Source organism: Orbicella faveolata, unplaced genomic scaffold (assembly GCF_042242905.1).
Source record: "Orbicella faveolata isolate gen_17 unplaced genomic scaffold, um_ofav_v1 contig_14, whole genome shotgun sequence".
Taxonomy (NCBI): domain Eukaryota; kingdom Metazoa; phylum Cnidaria; class Anthozoa; order Scleractinia; family Merulinidae; genus Orbicella; species Orbicella faveolata.
Genome location: NW_028301541.1, coordinates 6,843,759 through 6,860,747, shown reverse-complemented (window position 1 = coordinate 6,860,747; position 16,989 = coordinate 6,843,759). Strand labels below are relative to the sequence as shown.

Below are 16,989 nucleotides of genomic sequence, written 5' to 3'. Positions count from 1 at the left end.
AGCTCAGCGACAGCAAATAGCCATGAATTGTGTTCAGAAAACACATTTTTAGGGTTGTGTAGCTTGACCAATGGCTAGGATATGTGGTTAAAAATAGAATTTTCCCAGTCCTAGCTTGACTAGCTCGGCAAGTGACCATGATTTCTTGTCAGAAAACAAACTTTCCTTGTCGTATAGCTTGCCAAAAGGCCATGATTTGTGTTTAGAACTAATTTAACCTTCATTTACCTATTAAAACAAGATGTAAATTAGAACAATTGAAACAAACACAAACACAAGGTAAAATGTACAAGATAAGTATTGGTGATGTGCTGTCTGGTAGGGTCGGCTGGTCAAAAACTCATTTTCTCAAGAAATATTTATCATAAGTGTTGGTGATCTGAAATTGAAATTATTTGAGTTTTGCAAATATTTAAATAAAATGTCTCCTAAAAAACGTTTTGTCCAGTAAAAGTTAAAACTTTAGTTAAAAACATTCTTACGGGGCCGCTACTCAGTGCTGTGGGATATAATTTATTCATCGCTAGTTCAACTTCACAAGCAAATTGTTATAAATTTTGTTATTTGATCAAACTTTGTTGACCAAATATGCAAAGTACACATGTGAACGCACTGCTCTAATCTTTGATTACTACTAGTTTATCTTAATAGCTCACAAGGAGTTTGGCTGCTGGTCAGTCGCTGAGGATAGCATTCCAGGATATGTGCAGTTCATTCACTTTCAAGACAGTTAGGCCCTTGAGGTTGCAAGCTTAGATCCTAATTGCCTTTCTTTGCCAGTCTCATTACATATCTGGACTACAGATCTTGTTAAAAATGTAATTCTAGCTATTTTCTTTCTCCAAAAGAACACCTGCTAGGGGGTTGACCCATGGTGAGGTTGCCATTGTCTCCATGAATTTGCATATTGCTTGGTTTTCATATTGGTAAATCAGTGCTCACATTGCTTCCAGATGACACCTACAATGTACATCGTCATTGTACATTATACCCTTCATACTTTATTACTCAGGAAATTCAACATGATAGCTATCTTTCACATCTTACCATCTTCATTTGTTCTCACTTCCTCAACTGAACTTTTGGGTCCATTTCCACCAGAAGAGAAAGCTAACACTTGAAATTCATATTCTGAATATTTACGTCGTCCAGTAATATCTCTGCTCAAAGTTGAACCACTTTGAATGGTTAAAACAGTTGGATAATCTGCAGCAGAGTTCTTTCTTTGGTAGAACAGTTTAAATCCTGTGATTGTTCCATGTCTGGAGCCTACTGGCGGCAGCTGCCAGGATGCTCTAACACTTGTGGAAGACAGTGGAGATACAGCAAAGCTACTTGGAGTTTGGCTTGGAGCTAAAAATTATGAAATGACCAAATTTATGACGCAGTTGAAGGCTATGCAATGCAATACTCTAGATCTGGTGTTGCAGAAATTAAGGCAAAATACAGAAATATAGAAATTTTATTTCACGAGTGGCTTTGCGCACGGTGTAGGTGTACAATTGCGTAACAAAAACGGTCTCATGCTAGATTTCTTATGATTTCTTGTCATTCTTAAAGCCAGTGATCATAAAACTTCACAAAATGAAACTTCCAATTATGTGCACCCCAAAAAGCGAAATTTTCTGTCTGAAAAAGATTTATTAGAAGAACAATAACAAAATTCCGAAAACAGGTCAGGCAAAAAGTACCGTTTTCCCCCCATTTTTTGACCCAAACGTAAAGTGCATTATTATAATATTTAACTTCTTAGTGTAAACAATTCAATTCAAGAAGGTGTCTCCAAAGTGCAACTAAATTTGGCTTTAAAATGGTAGAACTCTTTCATTTGTGGTTGTATTTGTCCAAAAAATATGATTGAAAAACTAGCGTGAGACCATGTTTTTAATTTCAAAACTTTGACATTTTATCGCGCCTTTGTTCGCACGTTTCGAGCACTTTTTTCCTTTTTTGCCTTTCACCCGAATTTTCCGTTTTGCCAATTGCGCCTCCGGCATTGAGCACTTTTTTTGCCCCTCAGGCCTGGCTATTTTTACAATGTTGTCGTTTTGCTAATTTTGCCTTCTGGGCGCTTTTGTCGCTTGAGCTTACGCATTTTGCTTTGCTGGCGAACAACACCGTAATAAAGGCTGAAGTACACGAGCGGTGCAAAGTACTGACAAAAACCCGAAGGGAGCATTTTGTGATACTGACTTTTAGTGATGTCATTTTCACAGGCGAATGCTCATTTTAGATTGAACATTATCCTAACCGATCCTTCCGCAAAGTTGGCGAACAACACCGTAATAAAGGTCAACCAAGACATCGTTGTTTGGTTTCTCTTCATGCGGAAACCTTTCAATCCCTAAACTCGACTCGTCCATCCTTTCCCTTATTTGGACATAACTTGGGGTTGTCGTCAATAACAAAATGGCCTCGATGAACACGAAATGGACAAGAAGACGCAGGGAAGATGCTTGCTTAGTGCGTGTAAAAAGAAATAAAAAAAGACATAAGATGATTCGTTCTGTCATTTTCTCAAGATCACTGGGCTGGACAAAACTTGGACAAACGTGTATTTAAAGTTACATTGTTTCGAAATCCTTGGTAAGCACTCTGATAGCGTAACTTACTAGCATGTGGCGTTCTCATTTCTCCATTTTTGTGATTCGAAAGAGCTCGTTTAACAATAATTTGCAATGCTTTGCCTTGCGAAACCTGTAATATGGTTAAGGAAGCTTACATTCGGAATTGAACCAACTCAGTTTGCTGGACTCGAAATAAAGGCAAAATATGCAAAAAGTCAAAAGGGCACGATTGTTTTGCTGGCATGAAAAGGCAAAAGCAAAAACCACCAAAACGAGTAACGTGCGTGATTTTGGAAAAAACCAAAATTTGCCAAAAAGGCAAAAATGGCAAATCGCGTCTGCAATGAGCGCGATAACAGTAGCGTAAAATACGGCCCGATGTGTTACGCTACTTGTGAAGTTTAGAATGGAGAGTATGGGTGATTTTGACTCCTTACAAGAAAGGCACAACAGCTTTTGAGACATAGCTAAGATGGAAGGAAACTACATGAAAATCGCTACAAGATGGTGCTCATTTGAAGAGAAAAAAATTAATAACCTGCGAATTACAGCATTTTTAAAACAAATTTTCGTCCGATTTTGGCTAATTTTGATTTGTGCACCAACATCATGCGCGAGGTCAAGCCCGAGCTTGAAAAAAATGGCCTAAAACGCAAAATGGGGCATAACGGATAACAAGAGCAGCAGTATAATTTACTAATGCAGTATTTTACTCTGGTGTTCCTTCTGTAAAACTTCTGTCTGTTATTATGTTTATAGTGGTGATGTGCAGACTGTCTTTAACATGACTACTGTAAGATGAATAACATGTAGCTCATTTTCATATACATGTATGGTACTTGTTTTAACTACTAAAACTAATAGCCCAACAAAAGTGGCGAACCTCCAAAAATAATGATAGAAAAAGGTCGCTAAAATTTAAGAGTACCAAGTGTGGTTACTTTTAAAGTTTTGCAATACTCTATGTTTTTGAACCATGAGCAACTGTGATCCATATAATTTGTAGTTTATTTTACGTAGATTAATACATGTACATGCATACATGTAATGACTTTATTGTAAGCCAGTAAGGTTGATAAAAAATAAATTTACCATGATAGCACTTAATATATGAAAGGTCACAAGTGTAGGAAGCAAGATACCTGCAGGTTTAAGTACTCCAAATACTTCTACTCTAAGCGCTTTGTGAGTTGAGTAACTTGTCGGCTGAAACCGGATAAACCTTGCTCTTGCAATTTCTTTTAGATTGTGTTTCACTATATCATTTCTTCCTGAGTTACCATCAAAGACCTGCAAAAGAAGCCTTTGTATTAACTGTTTGTAAACAATTATTGTACATGAACATGTACCAGTAAGTGTTGAAATTGCTGCACAGAACTTATGCAGCTACTGTTAAATAGTTATTTAAGCTTCACATTTGTAATATATAACAAAGTACTGGCACCCAGCATTAGTGTTGGAAATTACCACTCGTCTGCTCGCCAATGCAAGCATGAAAAGTCTCAGCTCAGTACAAATCATCTATCACTTGCCCATTTGGCAAGTACAATTTTCATTTTTGGAGAAAACTATTTAGGCTTAATTATTGATAACACCCCTTTTTATTTTCCATTTTGGCTAGGATATTTTTAAATGAAAACTTACTCCAACCAATGTCTCGATTCTATGGGGATATATGCAAATTAGGTAGTGCCAGCTGTTGGTTTAGCTGTTTTTCACTTCAAAAAACTACAGAATGTGGATCGAAATACTTCCAAGGAGTGTCAAAAGATAAAAACATGGATAAAACAGTAAAACCAACCACTGGCAGATATCCTAAGGACGCATCTAGTAATTGGAACAGAACAAGAAAGCTCAGTACACAAAATGGTAAGCTCAGCCTCCCTGATTACAATATATCGAAAAAAAAAAGAGTACAGTCGAACCTTGATTATCCGGGCCTCGATTATCCGGACTTTTTTCTCTGGTCCCAATTTTTTCATGAATAGTAATTAGTTGTGATCTTGAAAACTAAAAGTCGCAAAAAGCCCAATAATCCTTTCAAAAGACTGTTGAAACAGTGTATTATCATGTGCGCTTTTCAAAATTCGGAAGTGCGACGAGACAAAGAAATATTCTGATGCGTTCCATTTCTATCTCATTAATATTCATGTTTTCGATTATCCGGACTCTCGATTATCCGGACTATTTACCGAGGTCCCGACAAGTCCGGATAATCGAGGTTCGACTGTAGTTTGTGAATCATTGTGGAGATTTTATTGGGGGAGGGGAGGCACCTTTCTGGGCAAGTGAAAATTACACCAGGTGAATGCATTTAGAGAGTCACTTGCCAGAATGGCAAGTGCTGTAAAAATTTAGTTTAAAACACTGCAGCATGACAGTAGTGTTATTTATATGCCAATGAAAATGGGCTTACTTTAAATTTGGGCAAATTTACTAAGGGTAGCTAACCAACCAAATCCACTCCACTGCCTCTGAATCCACTTTGTGTTAGCATGTACTGTAATGTGTGAGCACAGTCACTGTCACTGTCACAGTCACTTATTAACCGTCACTTTTACAGTTGTAAATGCAATCACAGGGGGTTACAACTGTAGCCAGTCAGTCAGCCATGCACAATCACAGTCACATTCAGTCAGTCAGTCAGTCAGCCAGCCAGCCAGCCAGCCAGTCAGTCAGTCAATCAATCAGTCAATGCGTCAGTCAGTCATTTAGTCAATCAGTCAGTCAGCCTATAAGGCAGTCAGTCATTTAGTCAATCAGTCAGTAGATCAGTTATGTATAGTCACAGTCACTTTTAACATTTAGTCAGTCAGTCAGTCAGTCAGTCAGTCAGTCACAATGACAATCAAAGAGTGTCATCCACAGTCAGTCATGTGAAGCAAGTCAGTCATTCACAGTCATGCATAGACACAGTCAGTTGCAGTCAGAGTCACACAAGTCAAACACGCTTGCGAGTCATTAAAATCTTTCTCACAGAAGCAGTCACAGTCAGAGTCATGCAGTAACAGTCAAAGTCATGTGTGGTCACAGTCACAGTCACAGTCACAGTTGCAATCACAGTCACAATTGCAGGTACATTCAGTCACCATCAAAGTAAATACAATAGTCAGAGTCAAGTCATGCATAGTCATAGTCACACTCACAGTCATGCACAGTTAATGTCACAGTTATGCATAATAATGGTTGCTGCTGTCCGTAACACTCATTGTCACTGTCACAGTCACAGCCGAGTGACAGGCACTGATTTACATGTGCTGTCAGTCATAATCGCTTCTTGTCAGTCATAGCACAAATTATTTAAAGCAACATACAGCAGAGGAGTTCTAAGTCAGTAATTGTTATCATTACCACCACAATCCTTGTCAGTGTTGACTTTGTGCTGGCAGTGCTCTACACCTCACATAACAGACCCTAATACACTACACTAAGAATGTACACATACATAGACCTTGCAATACCCTGCACTTATGCATTCAAGTCTACCGAGGCATGATTACCTGAGTGTATGTCACAGTAATTATATAGCCATAAGAAAGATGATACGTCCTGGTAACAGCAATGGCCATGGCATCAATGGCCATGCAATATCTCAGTCTCAGTCTCAGTCTCACAGTCACAGTCACAGTCACAGTCACAGTCACAGTCACAGTCACAGTCACAGTCACAGTCACAGTCACAGTCACAGTCACAGTCACAGTCACAGTCACAGTCACAGTCACAGTCACAGTCACAGTCACAGTCACAGTCACAGTCACAGTCACAGTCACAGTCACAGTCACAGTCACTGTCACAGTGGGTCACAATTGCAGGTATGAGTACATTTAGTCAAGGTCAAAGTAATTTGTAAAGTAACAGTCAGAGTCTGCTTAGTCGTGGTGACAGTCACATATTTATGGTAATCCTTTATGATAGTTCAAAGTCATAGTAATTGCCAACATTACCACTGCAATCCTGCTCAATGTTGACCAGTGCTGGCAGTGGCCTGCACCATGTTACAGACCCTAATACACTACAATAAGCATGCACTGTATGTTCACCGCAGACCTTAAAGTGCACTGAATTTAGGCACATATGTACTGAGAGGCATAATATTATTCTCACAGTGCTAGTCATAAGAAAGACAATGTATGTGATCCAACCCACCTTATCAGTGCTGTTTTCTTTGTAGGTGACCCAGTCAATATTGTTAAGTGATAAACGTAACTTGTACTTAGTTGTCCAGTGATCTTCAGTTGATTTTCCTTGCGTTGCTACAGCACAGATAAAGAACTCATATTGGAGGTTGATTTGGAGATAGTCACTAGAATTGTTGTTGCTACTAGGTGACCACGACCCAACTCCATTCAGTCGACCTTTGGAAGCTACATTATTACTCCCGCTATTTGACGTGGCTGAAAAGCTGTTGTCTGGAAATGCATCTCTGCTGGAGACTCCAAGAGCCTGGATTTGACATGCTGAAATTAATAATTGAACACTCTATCAAAGACTAAGCCATACCCAAATCAAGATATACATGTACATAACATCACAGGCTTGAAGCTGGATCTCTTGATCCAGATTCCAGATTTTGGAATAACTACTCATCAATACCTCTTCTTTCAGAATACACTTCAACTTCACACAGTGTTAATGTGCCATTCCTTAAACTTCTGATTGTCACATATCTTCCATACAAGGGAGGGCGACAGAAGAAGGATTTACCCTCCCCTCCTAGAACACTCCTGGAACCACTGCCACACGTAGGGTTGTTCACACCCCCACCACTGGTCTCTGACCCTTAAAGAAAGGTAGACAGGACAGTAAAAGAGAATGACACCATAACTGTGCTCTACATTTGCCATGTTGCCTTTCATTGATTATCATTTCTATGGTCAAAGGACAATTCTTAGTTTTCCAACATTACTCATGATTTTATCAAAAGTTATGTCTGTGTTACCAGGTGAAGTCTAAGGCAAAATTACTCAAAATTTTACAGAACTATCATTCTAATATTGATACAAAACATTGCTACAAATTCAAAAGTACTTACAGTGTAGCATGGCAAAGCTACATGTACTTATACAGCTTAATAATGTATAGTATTTTGAGTTGGCTAACAATTAGGAAACTGATATTCAGGAGTCTTCTAAGCAGCATAAAAAAATAAACCACTGAACCACATTATCTACTGAATTACTTTTCCCAAGAGAAACAGTCAGTTTTGTTTTCCTGAGGACCTCAATGTTTCCTGAGATGAAGATTTGAGGGAAAACAAAACTAACTGTTTCCCAAGGCCAAAGGGACCAGTAATTAAGACACATTCCACACAAAGTTTGAGCAGTAAGTGCAAAACTTATTTCCTAAAAATCTACTCATAGCATGGTAACTTTTGGAATACTATTTAAAACAGCTCACTTTAGTTCATTTCTCTAAGTGACCCCACGATTCAATTCTCAAGCATTCTCGAGAAAGCTAATATCAAACCTCGTAAGAATGCTCAAAGTATGTGTGATTGTGTTTTTAACTAACACGAAGCATCTTTTTTTATTGAAATATGGGTAACTTCAAGTTCAATTTTCTCTTGTGGGGTCAGCATGAGAGCTTAAGTCTCGATAAGTTCTTCTTAACAGTATTCAAAATATTACCATACCATGAGGCTTTTTTTTGGTAACTCCATTTTTGCCATTATTGAATTGTGCTGAGCCCCACTGAGTTGAACTACATGTACACCTGCACACTGCACTGTGTTACACTGTACTGCATCAAACTACACTGCACAGGACTCAGTTCTTTATGCTGAATGGTGCTGAGCAAGGCTGGGCTTGGCTGTGCTTAGTCTCTACTGTATTGCAAATGTACATTGACAGAACATATATACATGTAATAGAACGGTAACTTTCCCAGGTTCATTACAGTCACCATGCATGTTGATGGAAAAACAAGCTGAATGGTGTGTTAGCATGTAATTGAACCTTTATAAAACACTATAAAATTGATAGAAAAGCTAACCTACCCACTCTGATTTCAAAGTTGTTTAACCTGTATCCCAAACCCTCTCCTCTGTTGACTATGTACACTTCAGAAACAGGCTCTATCTGCCCTAGGTCAACTCTCCACCAGGGTCTAACTGCCGATGGTGTATGTGTACAAGATCCTTTAGCATACTTTGTTTCACTATTACCATCCACTCCTCGGCTGGCTAAACCACCATAATCTGCGCCATTTTTCTGATCGGCATGCTTTCCAAAGGCCAGATTTTCTTGAAAGAAGCATGGCATGGCATTGGATTAAAATTAATAAAACTATATAGTCTTCAAAACTTTTTTAGAGAGACATTCAGAATGAACATGATGAATCATTTCATTATTTTTCAAGGGGTTAGGAAAGGGCAGTTGAGAAGTTACATGTACATGTATAAAAAAAATTTCTACAGAATGGGAAAGTCAAGAGGACAAAAGTTGACCGATGAACCATGGGATAAAAACATAATAATTATTATCAAACAAGCCCTTTCAATGGTGTCAATGCTTCACACAACGTAATGGTGAAGAAAAACCATGTACTTGCCAAATTCAAGGTAAAGAATTGTGACAGAAATAAAATGATGAGAGGCACATTCACATTCTTTTGACAGGTACATGAACAGTAACTGTCCATTACACCTTTCTGCTAGAACTTAATTTGTTGTGCATGTGACTTTAATAGACTTGCCTTCCTATTTTTAGCAAAACATGATCTACTAACAGTGTAACTTAAACACATTACTGCTAATTTTGACCTGATCTTTACCCTGTCTTCTTTACCACTACCACCAAGTATCTTTTTCCAGGCATTGATAAATACAATTAAGATCACTGAAAAGCCCCTTGGGGATGTGGAATAAACGTATGTATGTATATGTATATGTATATGTCTGTGTATGTATGTATATGTATCTTCTGGCCTCAGACCATTTCCATCAAGGATCTGCTTTCGCGGTGCAAACAGGAGAACACGGATACTATTATTATGCAACGATGCTGGAGGTGGATTGGCCATGTCATTCGAAAGGATAATGAATCCATCACAAAGACAGCACTATTCTGGACTCCCGAAGGCAGGCGCAAGCGTGGCAGGCCTAAGAATACATGGCATCGTACTGTAGAGACAGAATTGAGGGGCTTAAAACAGAGCTGGAACAAGATCCAACAGCTGGCCAAAGACAGACAGAAGTGGAAGAACTTTGTTGCTGCCCTACGTGCCAGTGGGCACAATGGGCAGTAAGTGAGTGAGTGATGTATATGTATCTTGACCACTTAAGCTCAGGAATACAGTTTATCATTAATTAAAACTCTCGTCAAAGCTGGTCACAGCAGGAACACAAGGTACAGTGTCACACAATTTAATGATTGCCTGGTAGGCAGAGCTACATGTACAAGTGGTTTAACTGACAAGCAATAACATCACCAAATAAAGAAAAATTGACCAAGAAAAGTTCCCCAACAGCAAAATGTCAATGTGGTAAATGAATAATTTCAAATAATATTAATTTATTTTTATTCAGTTAGCTGTATTTGTAATTGAAAGCAATGAATGTCAATGAGATGGGTGTGACAAAATACAGACTGCAACCTACAGACTTGCATTCAGATCAGCTTGGATGGGGCTCTTCATAGTCTCAAAAGGCTTCAGTTAGAATACTGGTCTGTTTAGCCTCTCTTGAAAATGGTAATAGCAGCACCATAAGGTGTAAACAAGTACAGTATGTACTTCTCAAACCCACTAATAATTCATCAAGTAAAAACAAAGAAAATCACAACCATCAAGAGGGATTGCATACCTGGTCTTAATTAGCATAGACTTTGATGATTTTACTTCTCCACTTTCTCTTTATTTTTTGTTTCAACAGAGAAGATATATCATTAACACTTGAGACAGTGTTTCATCAGCTATCCACACACCTCAAACTTTGTCAAAAATGCTCCACTGCACATCGTATTTTCAATTCTCTTCTGGGTGTTTGGATATCCCAATGAAACACTGTCTCTCTTGTTTGATATACTTATGAAAAATGTCTCCAGGTCCGTACAGTGTCGGTTTGTACTCCATATTTATCTCATACCAGGAATCCAAAGATTTCCTGGATGTCAAAGAGCAATCACTGTTTCCCTGGGTGCCAACAGGCAGTAAGCATTTCTTGACTGCGTGTGTATCATTCAACCTGACTATGCTGAATTACATGTAAATTTATAAAAATAAAGTATTATGTTGAGTTACCTCGTGAATAAATTTCCACCTCACATAGCTGGAGAACTTGACTCTTTGTAGTCATAATACCAACATATTTACCAGTTGTCAGCGGATTAGTGAAACATATGGCTGATGCTCTGAACTGAATAAAACTATAGCGTCCTATGCATTCATGGTTGCTTGCCACATGTATAGAGTTACCTGGGCCATAAAAACAGAACTACCATTGAATCTTACTATTTTAAATTCCCAGCAGAACTCACCTGGGGCTTTCACTATGGGGTGGACCACTTGAATATTGAGGGGTAGGTAATTTTGTAAAAAAAATTACTGCAAACATACTTGTACCAAAAAAAAACATTCATGCACACAACCACTGGCAAAAAAAAATACACAGTCATTCAGAGAGCCAATAAAAAGCATGTTACACAGAGGAAAAAATACCATGCATACTGTACACATGTCCTGAGAAAAAAATTTGCTAGTGCATGGAGGGGTAAAGAGGAAAACTTGTGTATGTACCATATTACCCACACCCTCCTCAAAAGCCCAATGGTCCACCCCAAACTTGACAAAAAGGAGTTCCAATAGACCTTATCATGATTTTGGAAGCTTTCTTGATGGTTACATGTAGGCAAGTGTCAGAAAATAATTATTAACAATTTATTAACAGTGTTTGAAAGGGAACCTATGACAAATAATTTTCTTCAAAATCTACTTCTGAACAGTTTATTAATCGTGAAGTTAAGTTTCTAGACAGAAGATTGCATTAAGCAAATTCGAGGGAAACAGCTGGAAGAGAAAACATCCTGTCACATTTTTGCAAACTTGTACGCAGCTTAAAAGTGCATGCCACTTCACAGAAAAAAATCATAGACCAATGTATGCAAAAATTATAAATGGCTCTGGACAATTTTTTTTAGCACAGGGACATCCTTCGAATTTGGTTAATAATAATAATGCTATCCTTTTCCTGGGATCTTATGTCTGCTATTTGTTAATTGTTTAAAATTCCATTTTTTTAAACAAATTATGTGCTATCAAGCAACCTTTACTTAAAAGTGAAGTACATTTGAACAATGCTAAAAACAGGTCATATTACAAACTCTTATCATCAAGGTATGCCTATAATTTTCTAACAATGAGGAGCTTTGCTAGAGAAAAACATCTGAAGACAAAGTTACTTGTATGTACATCTGTCGGTGTCCAAGATCATCAAGGTACAGTGTACCATGAAAACATCACATTGACGCGTACAAGCTCTTTTCTTACTGGGCTAGATACATTTAGAACTCATCTTTCAACTAAAGAAGTTTGACAAGAAATTCTCTAAGCTAACTGGCCAGTACCATTTTGAGCACACCTTTTATCTATTAATCTATCAAGACATTCAAACAATTTGCCCCTTAAACACAACGTTTTGCATTATAAATATATATACAAATATGACCTCCTTTTAGTGATAATTTACAGAACATGTGCTCTTGTGCTATTTCTATGTAGTTTGTCTTAGGGTTTAAGTTTTAAGAACACTACATGTATGTACTCACCAAATGTTATTTTGTAGTCTACATTATTTTTTCCTGGATCACCTGTGAACCTGTTAACTATGTGTATTTCATAGACTGCTGCGTGACCTACAGCCAGGTCCACTCGCCACCAGCTGGGGTTGTCTTGCTTTGTATGTGAACAGTGTTTGTTAAGCATATCAGTGTCTGCGTTTCCATCTACTGCTCTTCCTGACTCAGCAGCACCGATCTGAGCATCACTGTATGTTGACGACTGAGTTGTGGGCTTTCCGAGAGCAAGATTCTCTGTGTGTCAGTCAGTAAAAAAACCATCAACTCCTTTGTTACATATATGTAGAAAAATATACTCAGTAGTAATATTATTCTAAATAGTTGTGCACTTTTATCATAAGCCCCTGGCTTGGGGGATTGGGCAACCACTCCCTACATTTATGACTCTAAATAAAGTTACCTTACCTTCCCTTACCTTATACTTCCATAATGAACAGTGATTTAATAACCCTTTATAGAAATGGATATTTATAGACCTCTTGTCCACTTGCATGGATAATCATGAGAGAATTTCTTACTATAGCTAATTACTGTTGCTTGTAAAACCTGTGTTGTAACAGTACTGTAATACTGTAAGAATCTGTGAGATAAGTACTGTATTGTAGATTTAGTAATAATTTAATGATAAGTAGTTTCTGTAATTTTAAACTTTAGTTTCCTAATTAATTTGAAAAAAATTGTATTGGTAAAAAATTCTTATGTGTAGTACATGTAGTTAAATGTATAATGTAATGTTACTTGTGTTCTTGGCCAGACATTTTACTCTGACTCATACATGTATAAAAGCCTCTTTCCACCCAGGTGTATAAACAGGTACCAGTAACTTTAATGCTTATGCTGGGGGTAGCCCTGTGATAGACTAGCGTCCATTATAAGGGGAGTCTCATGGCTTTATGCTACAGAAGCCAGAGAGAAGCACAGGATATGCAGACTCAAACTTACTTACAACATGTGTACAGTATCAAAGTTGTGTTTTAATTAGTAATACAAGTATTAATCACCTGGTTTTTGCTTCACTCCAAACACCTCTGCTCTTAAACACACACCACCATGGTGAGTTCCTGGCAAAAATCGTAAATACCTCACTAAAACACCTGCATTAAGAATGTGCTTAATCTCTGAGTTTCTGTCCTCATTTCCCTTAAGAGACTGAAATTAAAATGTAGGAAACTATTAGTTTCAATTATGTGACAAATCTATTTTCTTTTAGTAAGTTAGATGGCTCAGCAAAACTATCTTTATTTTAAAATCATAAAAAAAACTTGTTAAATAATTATAGTCACACAGCAATAGTACTTAAACTTTGTAGCAGTGAACATATTGCATGCAAACAAATAGTTACATGTAACTGTAGAAAAGTCTGAATCATTTCCTTATGTATGAAAATATAATGATTCATTTCTCACATTACCTTAACTTGTCCAATTTCTTTGTAATCTGTCCAATTTGACCCATCTATGGATGATTGTAGAGTGTAGTTCTTCACCCACTCTTCTGCTTGAGAATTCCCTTGAGTGGACACAGCACAGATGATATGAAGCGTTTGTAGATCAATCTGTAGATATGGATTACTGTCACTTGTTCCTGCACACCATGATGACCCTAATGTAAAGTTCAGTCGACCATTCTTGGCTGGTGTGCTGGCACTTTGTATGGATGAAGCTGTTATTTTACTGTCTGGAATTGATCCACTTTCCATACCAAGATCCAAATCATTACAGTCTCCTGCAGTTAAAAATAAATTGTGTAGTACTTGAGAGAAAACGCACTTCTTTGTAGTGTAAGAAACATTACACTGTCTCATAAAACATGGTTGTCACAGACATCACTTTTCAAAATTCCCTCACTTTTCTTTGATCAAAATAAAGTCTCCCTGACCAAATAAATACAAAATGTCAGATCTACATGCAGTAGCAGTTTCTTGCCTCAACTTACAGCCCTTCCTTACACTTGATCATTAAGACTGATAAGTTGTCAACAAATTTTCCTTCTTCATTAAGTAAAAATATCGCTGAAATCACGGTTACCCCAAAATATTTAATGGTCCTTCCAGCCTTCAATGGAATCAGCTGTGTTAATATTATTTCAATTTTCCGACTTTTCTTCACATTGTCAATTTTCCCTGACTCAAAATGAAATTGCCTGACCCTTTCATAACCTTGAAGAATTTTTTTTTCCCTGACCATTTCCTGACTGGTGACAACCATGTAAAATGTGAGTGCAGCTCCTCAGAGTCTGACCAAAAAACAGAGGCTACAGTCAAACCTCCTCCTATTGTAAAGCCCATCTTGCTAAAATGGCCAGAAAATTTCTTCCTAACTGTGCACTGATCTATACACTTCACTCTTGTTGAAGCCATAGCCAGCTCTCTGTATTGCCAGTTAACGCTGCCCCAGGGAAGGAGGTAGGGTGCATTCTGCATGACTTCCATGCAGAAGATTTGCCAAGGCTTTTTAAATTCCACGCCAAAGATTGCGGCTCCACTGCTCACTTTTAGTGGCTTGGCTACAACAACAAAAATACCTCTGGCACTCAGCATATTAAGCGGCCAAGTCACACATTGCTCTGTTCAAATAAGCCCAATTTTCTTCCTGTTATGTTCACTGGGAAGCTTTGGACTCAAACGGATTGTGCAAGATACCCGCTATTGGCCAGCATATACAGTATTCAATATGGAATAAAATGGGGGATAAAGAGAAGTTAAGAAGCCACAGTTATCACACCAATTCACCTTATGTAGTTAAGCATTTATAAGCCACCACCAGTAAATGTAAAATTAATGTGCACGCCACTATATGCCAAAAACTCTAATCGCACCCCAGTACACATTCAGGTCATTCAGAGCAAAGGAATTTGAAACAAAAATTACTAAGAAGAAAACAAAGAGAACTCGAAACATGGCAAAATGAGATTTCGCTTGAATATCGACGTTACAAAGGAGAAGGAAGACTCATGGCTGAGTATTATAAAAACCAACTGAATTTCACCAGCAAGATTACAACAGCAGCCAATGCTCACCTAGTTATGGAATTTCTTTTAGATAACTGGCTGAAGAATAACCATATTACCGTAGATATAATTATAATATTTTGTTTTGGGCTAGCTTACTTGTATCTTGGGTCTTACAAGTTTTAGTTTCCAAACTTATTTATCAACTGCAGAGACTCCATTTTCTTTTCTGGCATCAAAAGTACAAGACACGGCATTTTAATTTGAGTAAACAGCTCAAAAACATACAACATGCTTTCGCAAGTGCAAAAACAAAATTATGACTTTGAAATACAGAAAAATCAATTATCTTTCTAAACTCTTCTCCCGAAGCTATCATTCGTTTAATTCAAAAGGCATTGCTTACTTCTAAAAAAACAGAAAAATTACACCAGATCGCTCTCCAGAACTCAGTGGCATTACTCTGTACATGCTAAAATTAGACCTGAGTGAATAAGCCAATCAAATGGGAGCATGAACACCTCAGCTTAGTTATATAGGCTCACTCTGTGTTTAAGAGAAGCTTCGCCTAAATATCAACTAGACTTGGAAATAGCGAAAAAATCGAGTTTCTTCAAACTCGCCCAGAATGAAGCCCTACGGGCACTAGTTACAAAAATATTGTTTTAAGTTCAATAAATCAAAAATTTTTTTTTTCCGCAATTTTTTCGTTTCGATGCCCCAAATCGGCCAAAATCCATCGAAAATGAACGGCATATTCAGAGGCTCGTAAACTCAAAAGTAAAAATCTTCATTACAAACTGATTGCACGTCGTATTTGTACTTCCTTTTTTGTCTATTTAGAGCTAAATAGATTGTGATTTGATTAGAACTTAAATATTTGACGGATTTTCTAAATTAACGACCCAAGACAGCTTTACAAGAGGTCTACATTTAGCCTATTTTCAAATGCTAAAAAGGTATTCTGGTACACGGCTTTTCCCAAAACGACCAGTTTGGTGTGAAAGAGCATTCTTTCTTCTTCAAATTAGTGAAATAAAATTTTTGGGTAAATAAAATCGCGAACGCTGAGATAGCGAGCTAAATGCAGCACTTCTGCCTGAAAACGTGACCTTTGACCGGAGCGTAACGAAACCGATTACTGCAAGAAAACCTTGAAGAAAAGCAAACGCTTCGTTATTTTGAAACAATTTCTAGTGATATCTCTCCGAAACCATGATTGCAAGAAACTATTTCCAGATATGAAATCTTACAGGGTCAAAAAAGGAGCTAAAGGGCCCATTTTGACACAATAACTTTGTTTGTTGAGAATTGAAGTCACTGACCGTTAACGAATTCCAGTGAAATTTGCAAACTTGAAGTATGTTAGCCGATACTTACCTGAATATTTATATTAATAGAAGAGTCGTCTTCTTGGATTAACCTTCAAAAGTAGCAGGATCCAGATTTGAAAACCTCTAAAAGAAGAAATGTTTAATGTTCCGTGACCTGGCCGCTGCTATAAATTAGCTTAAATTCCATGCACATGCCGACTGCATGTTTGTCGTAAAACCAACTGAACTCCACTGACAGTTTCCATGGGCAACCCCAAAATAAACAATCCCCAAAAATGTAAAGTGAAATTGGCTGTCTTCATGAACAGTTAGAAGCTAGAGTCAAGTTCCATTACCTTTTAAAAGTGC

The 16,989-nt window shown here is 37.6% G+C and overlaps 1 protein-coding gene across 4 annotated transcripts in view; it reads right to left on the bottom strand.

Moving 5' to 3' along the window:
* LOC110048019 (receptor-type tyrosine-protein phosphatase delta-like) overlaps positions 1-16,989 on the bottom strand; it is a 65,263-nt gene that overhangs the window by 44,740 nt on the left and 3,534 nt on the right. For 3 of the 4 annotated variants that reach the window (XM_089287410.1, XM_089287409.1, XM_089287412.1), the window contains exons 2-10: positions 13,770-14,083; positions 13,360-13,507; positions 12,329-12,592; positions 10,806-10,979; positions 8,563-8,808; positions 7,161-7,346; positions 6,714-7,024; positions 3,710-3,857; positions 1,048-1,353 (exon numbers count right to left, since the gene is read on the bottom strand). In XM_089287410.1, the coding sequence (XP_089143536.1) occupies positions 1,048-1,353; positions 3,710-3,857; positions 6,714-7,024; positions 7,161-7,346; positions 8,563-8,808; positions 10,806-10,979; positions 12,329-12,592; positions 13,360-13,507; positions 13,770-14,083 (2,097 nt within the window). The remainder of the gene's footprint in view (positions 1-1,047; positions 1,354-3,709; positions 3,858-6,713; positions 7,025-7,160; positions 7,347-8,562; positions 8,809-10,805; positions 10,980-12,328; positions 12,593-13,359; positions 13,508-13,769; positions 14,084-16,989) is intronic. The other variant, XM_089287411.1, reaches the window with a different exon arrangement.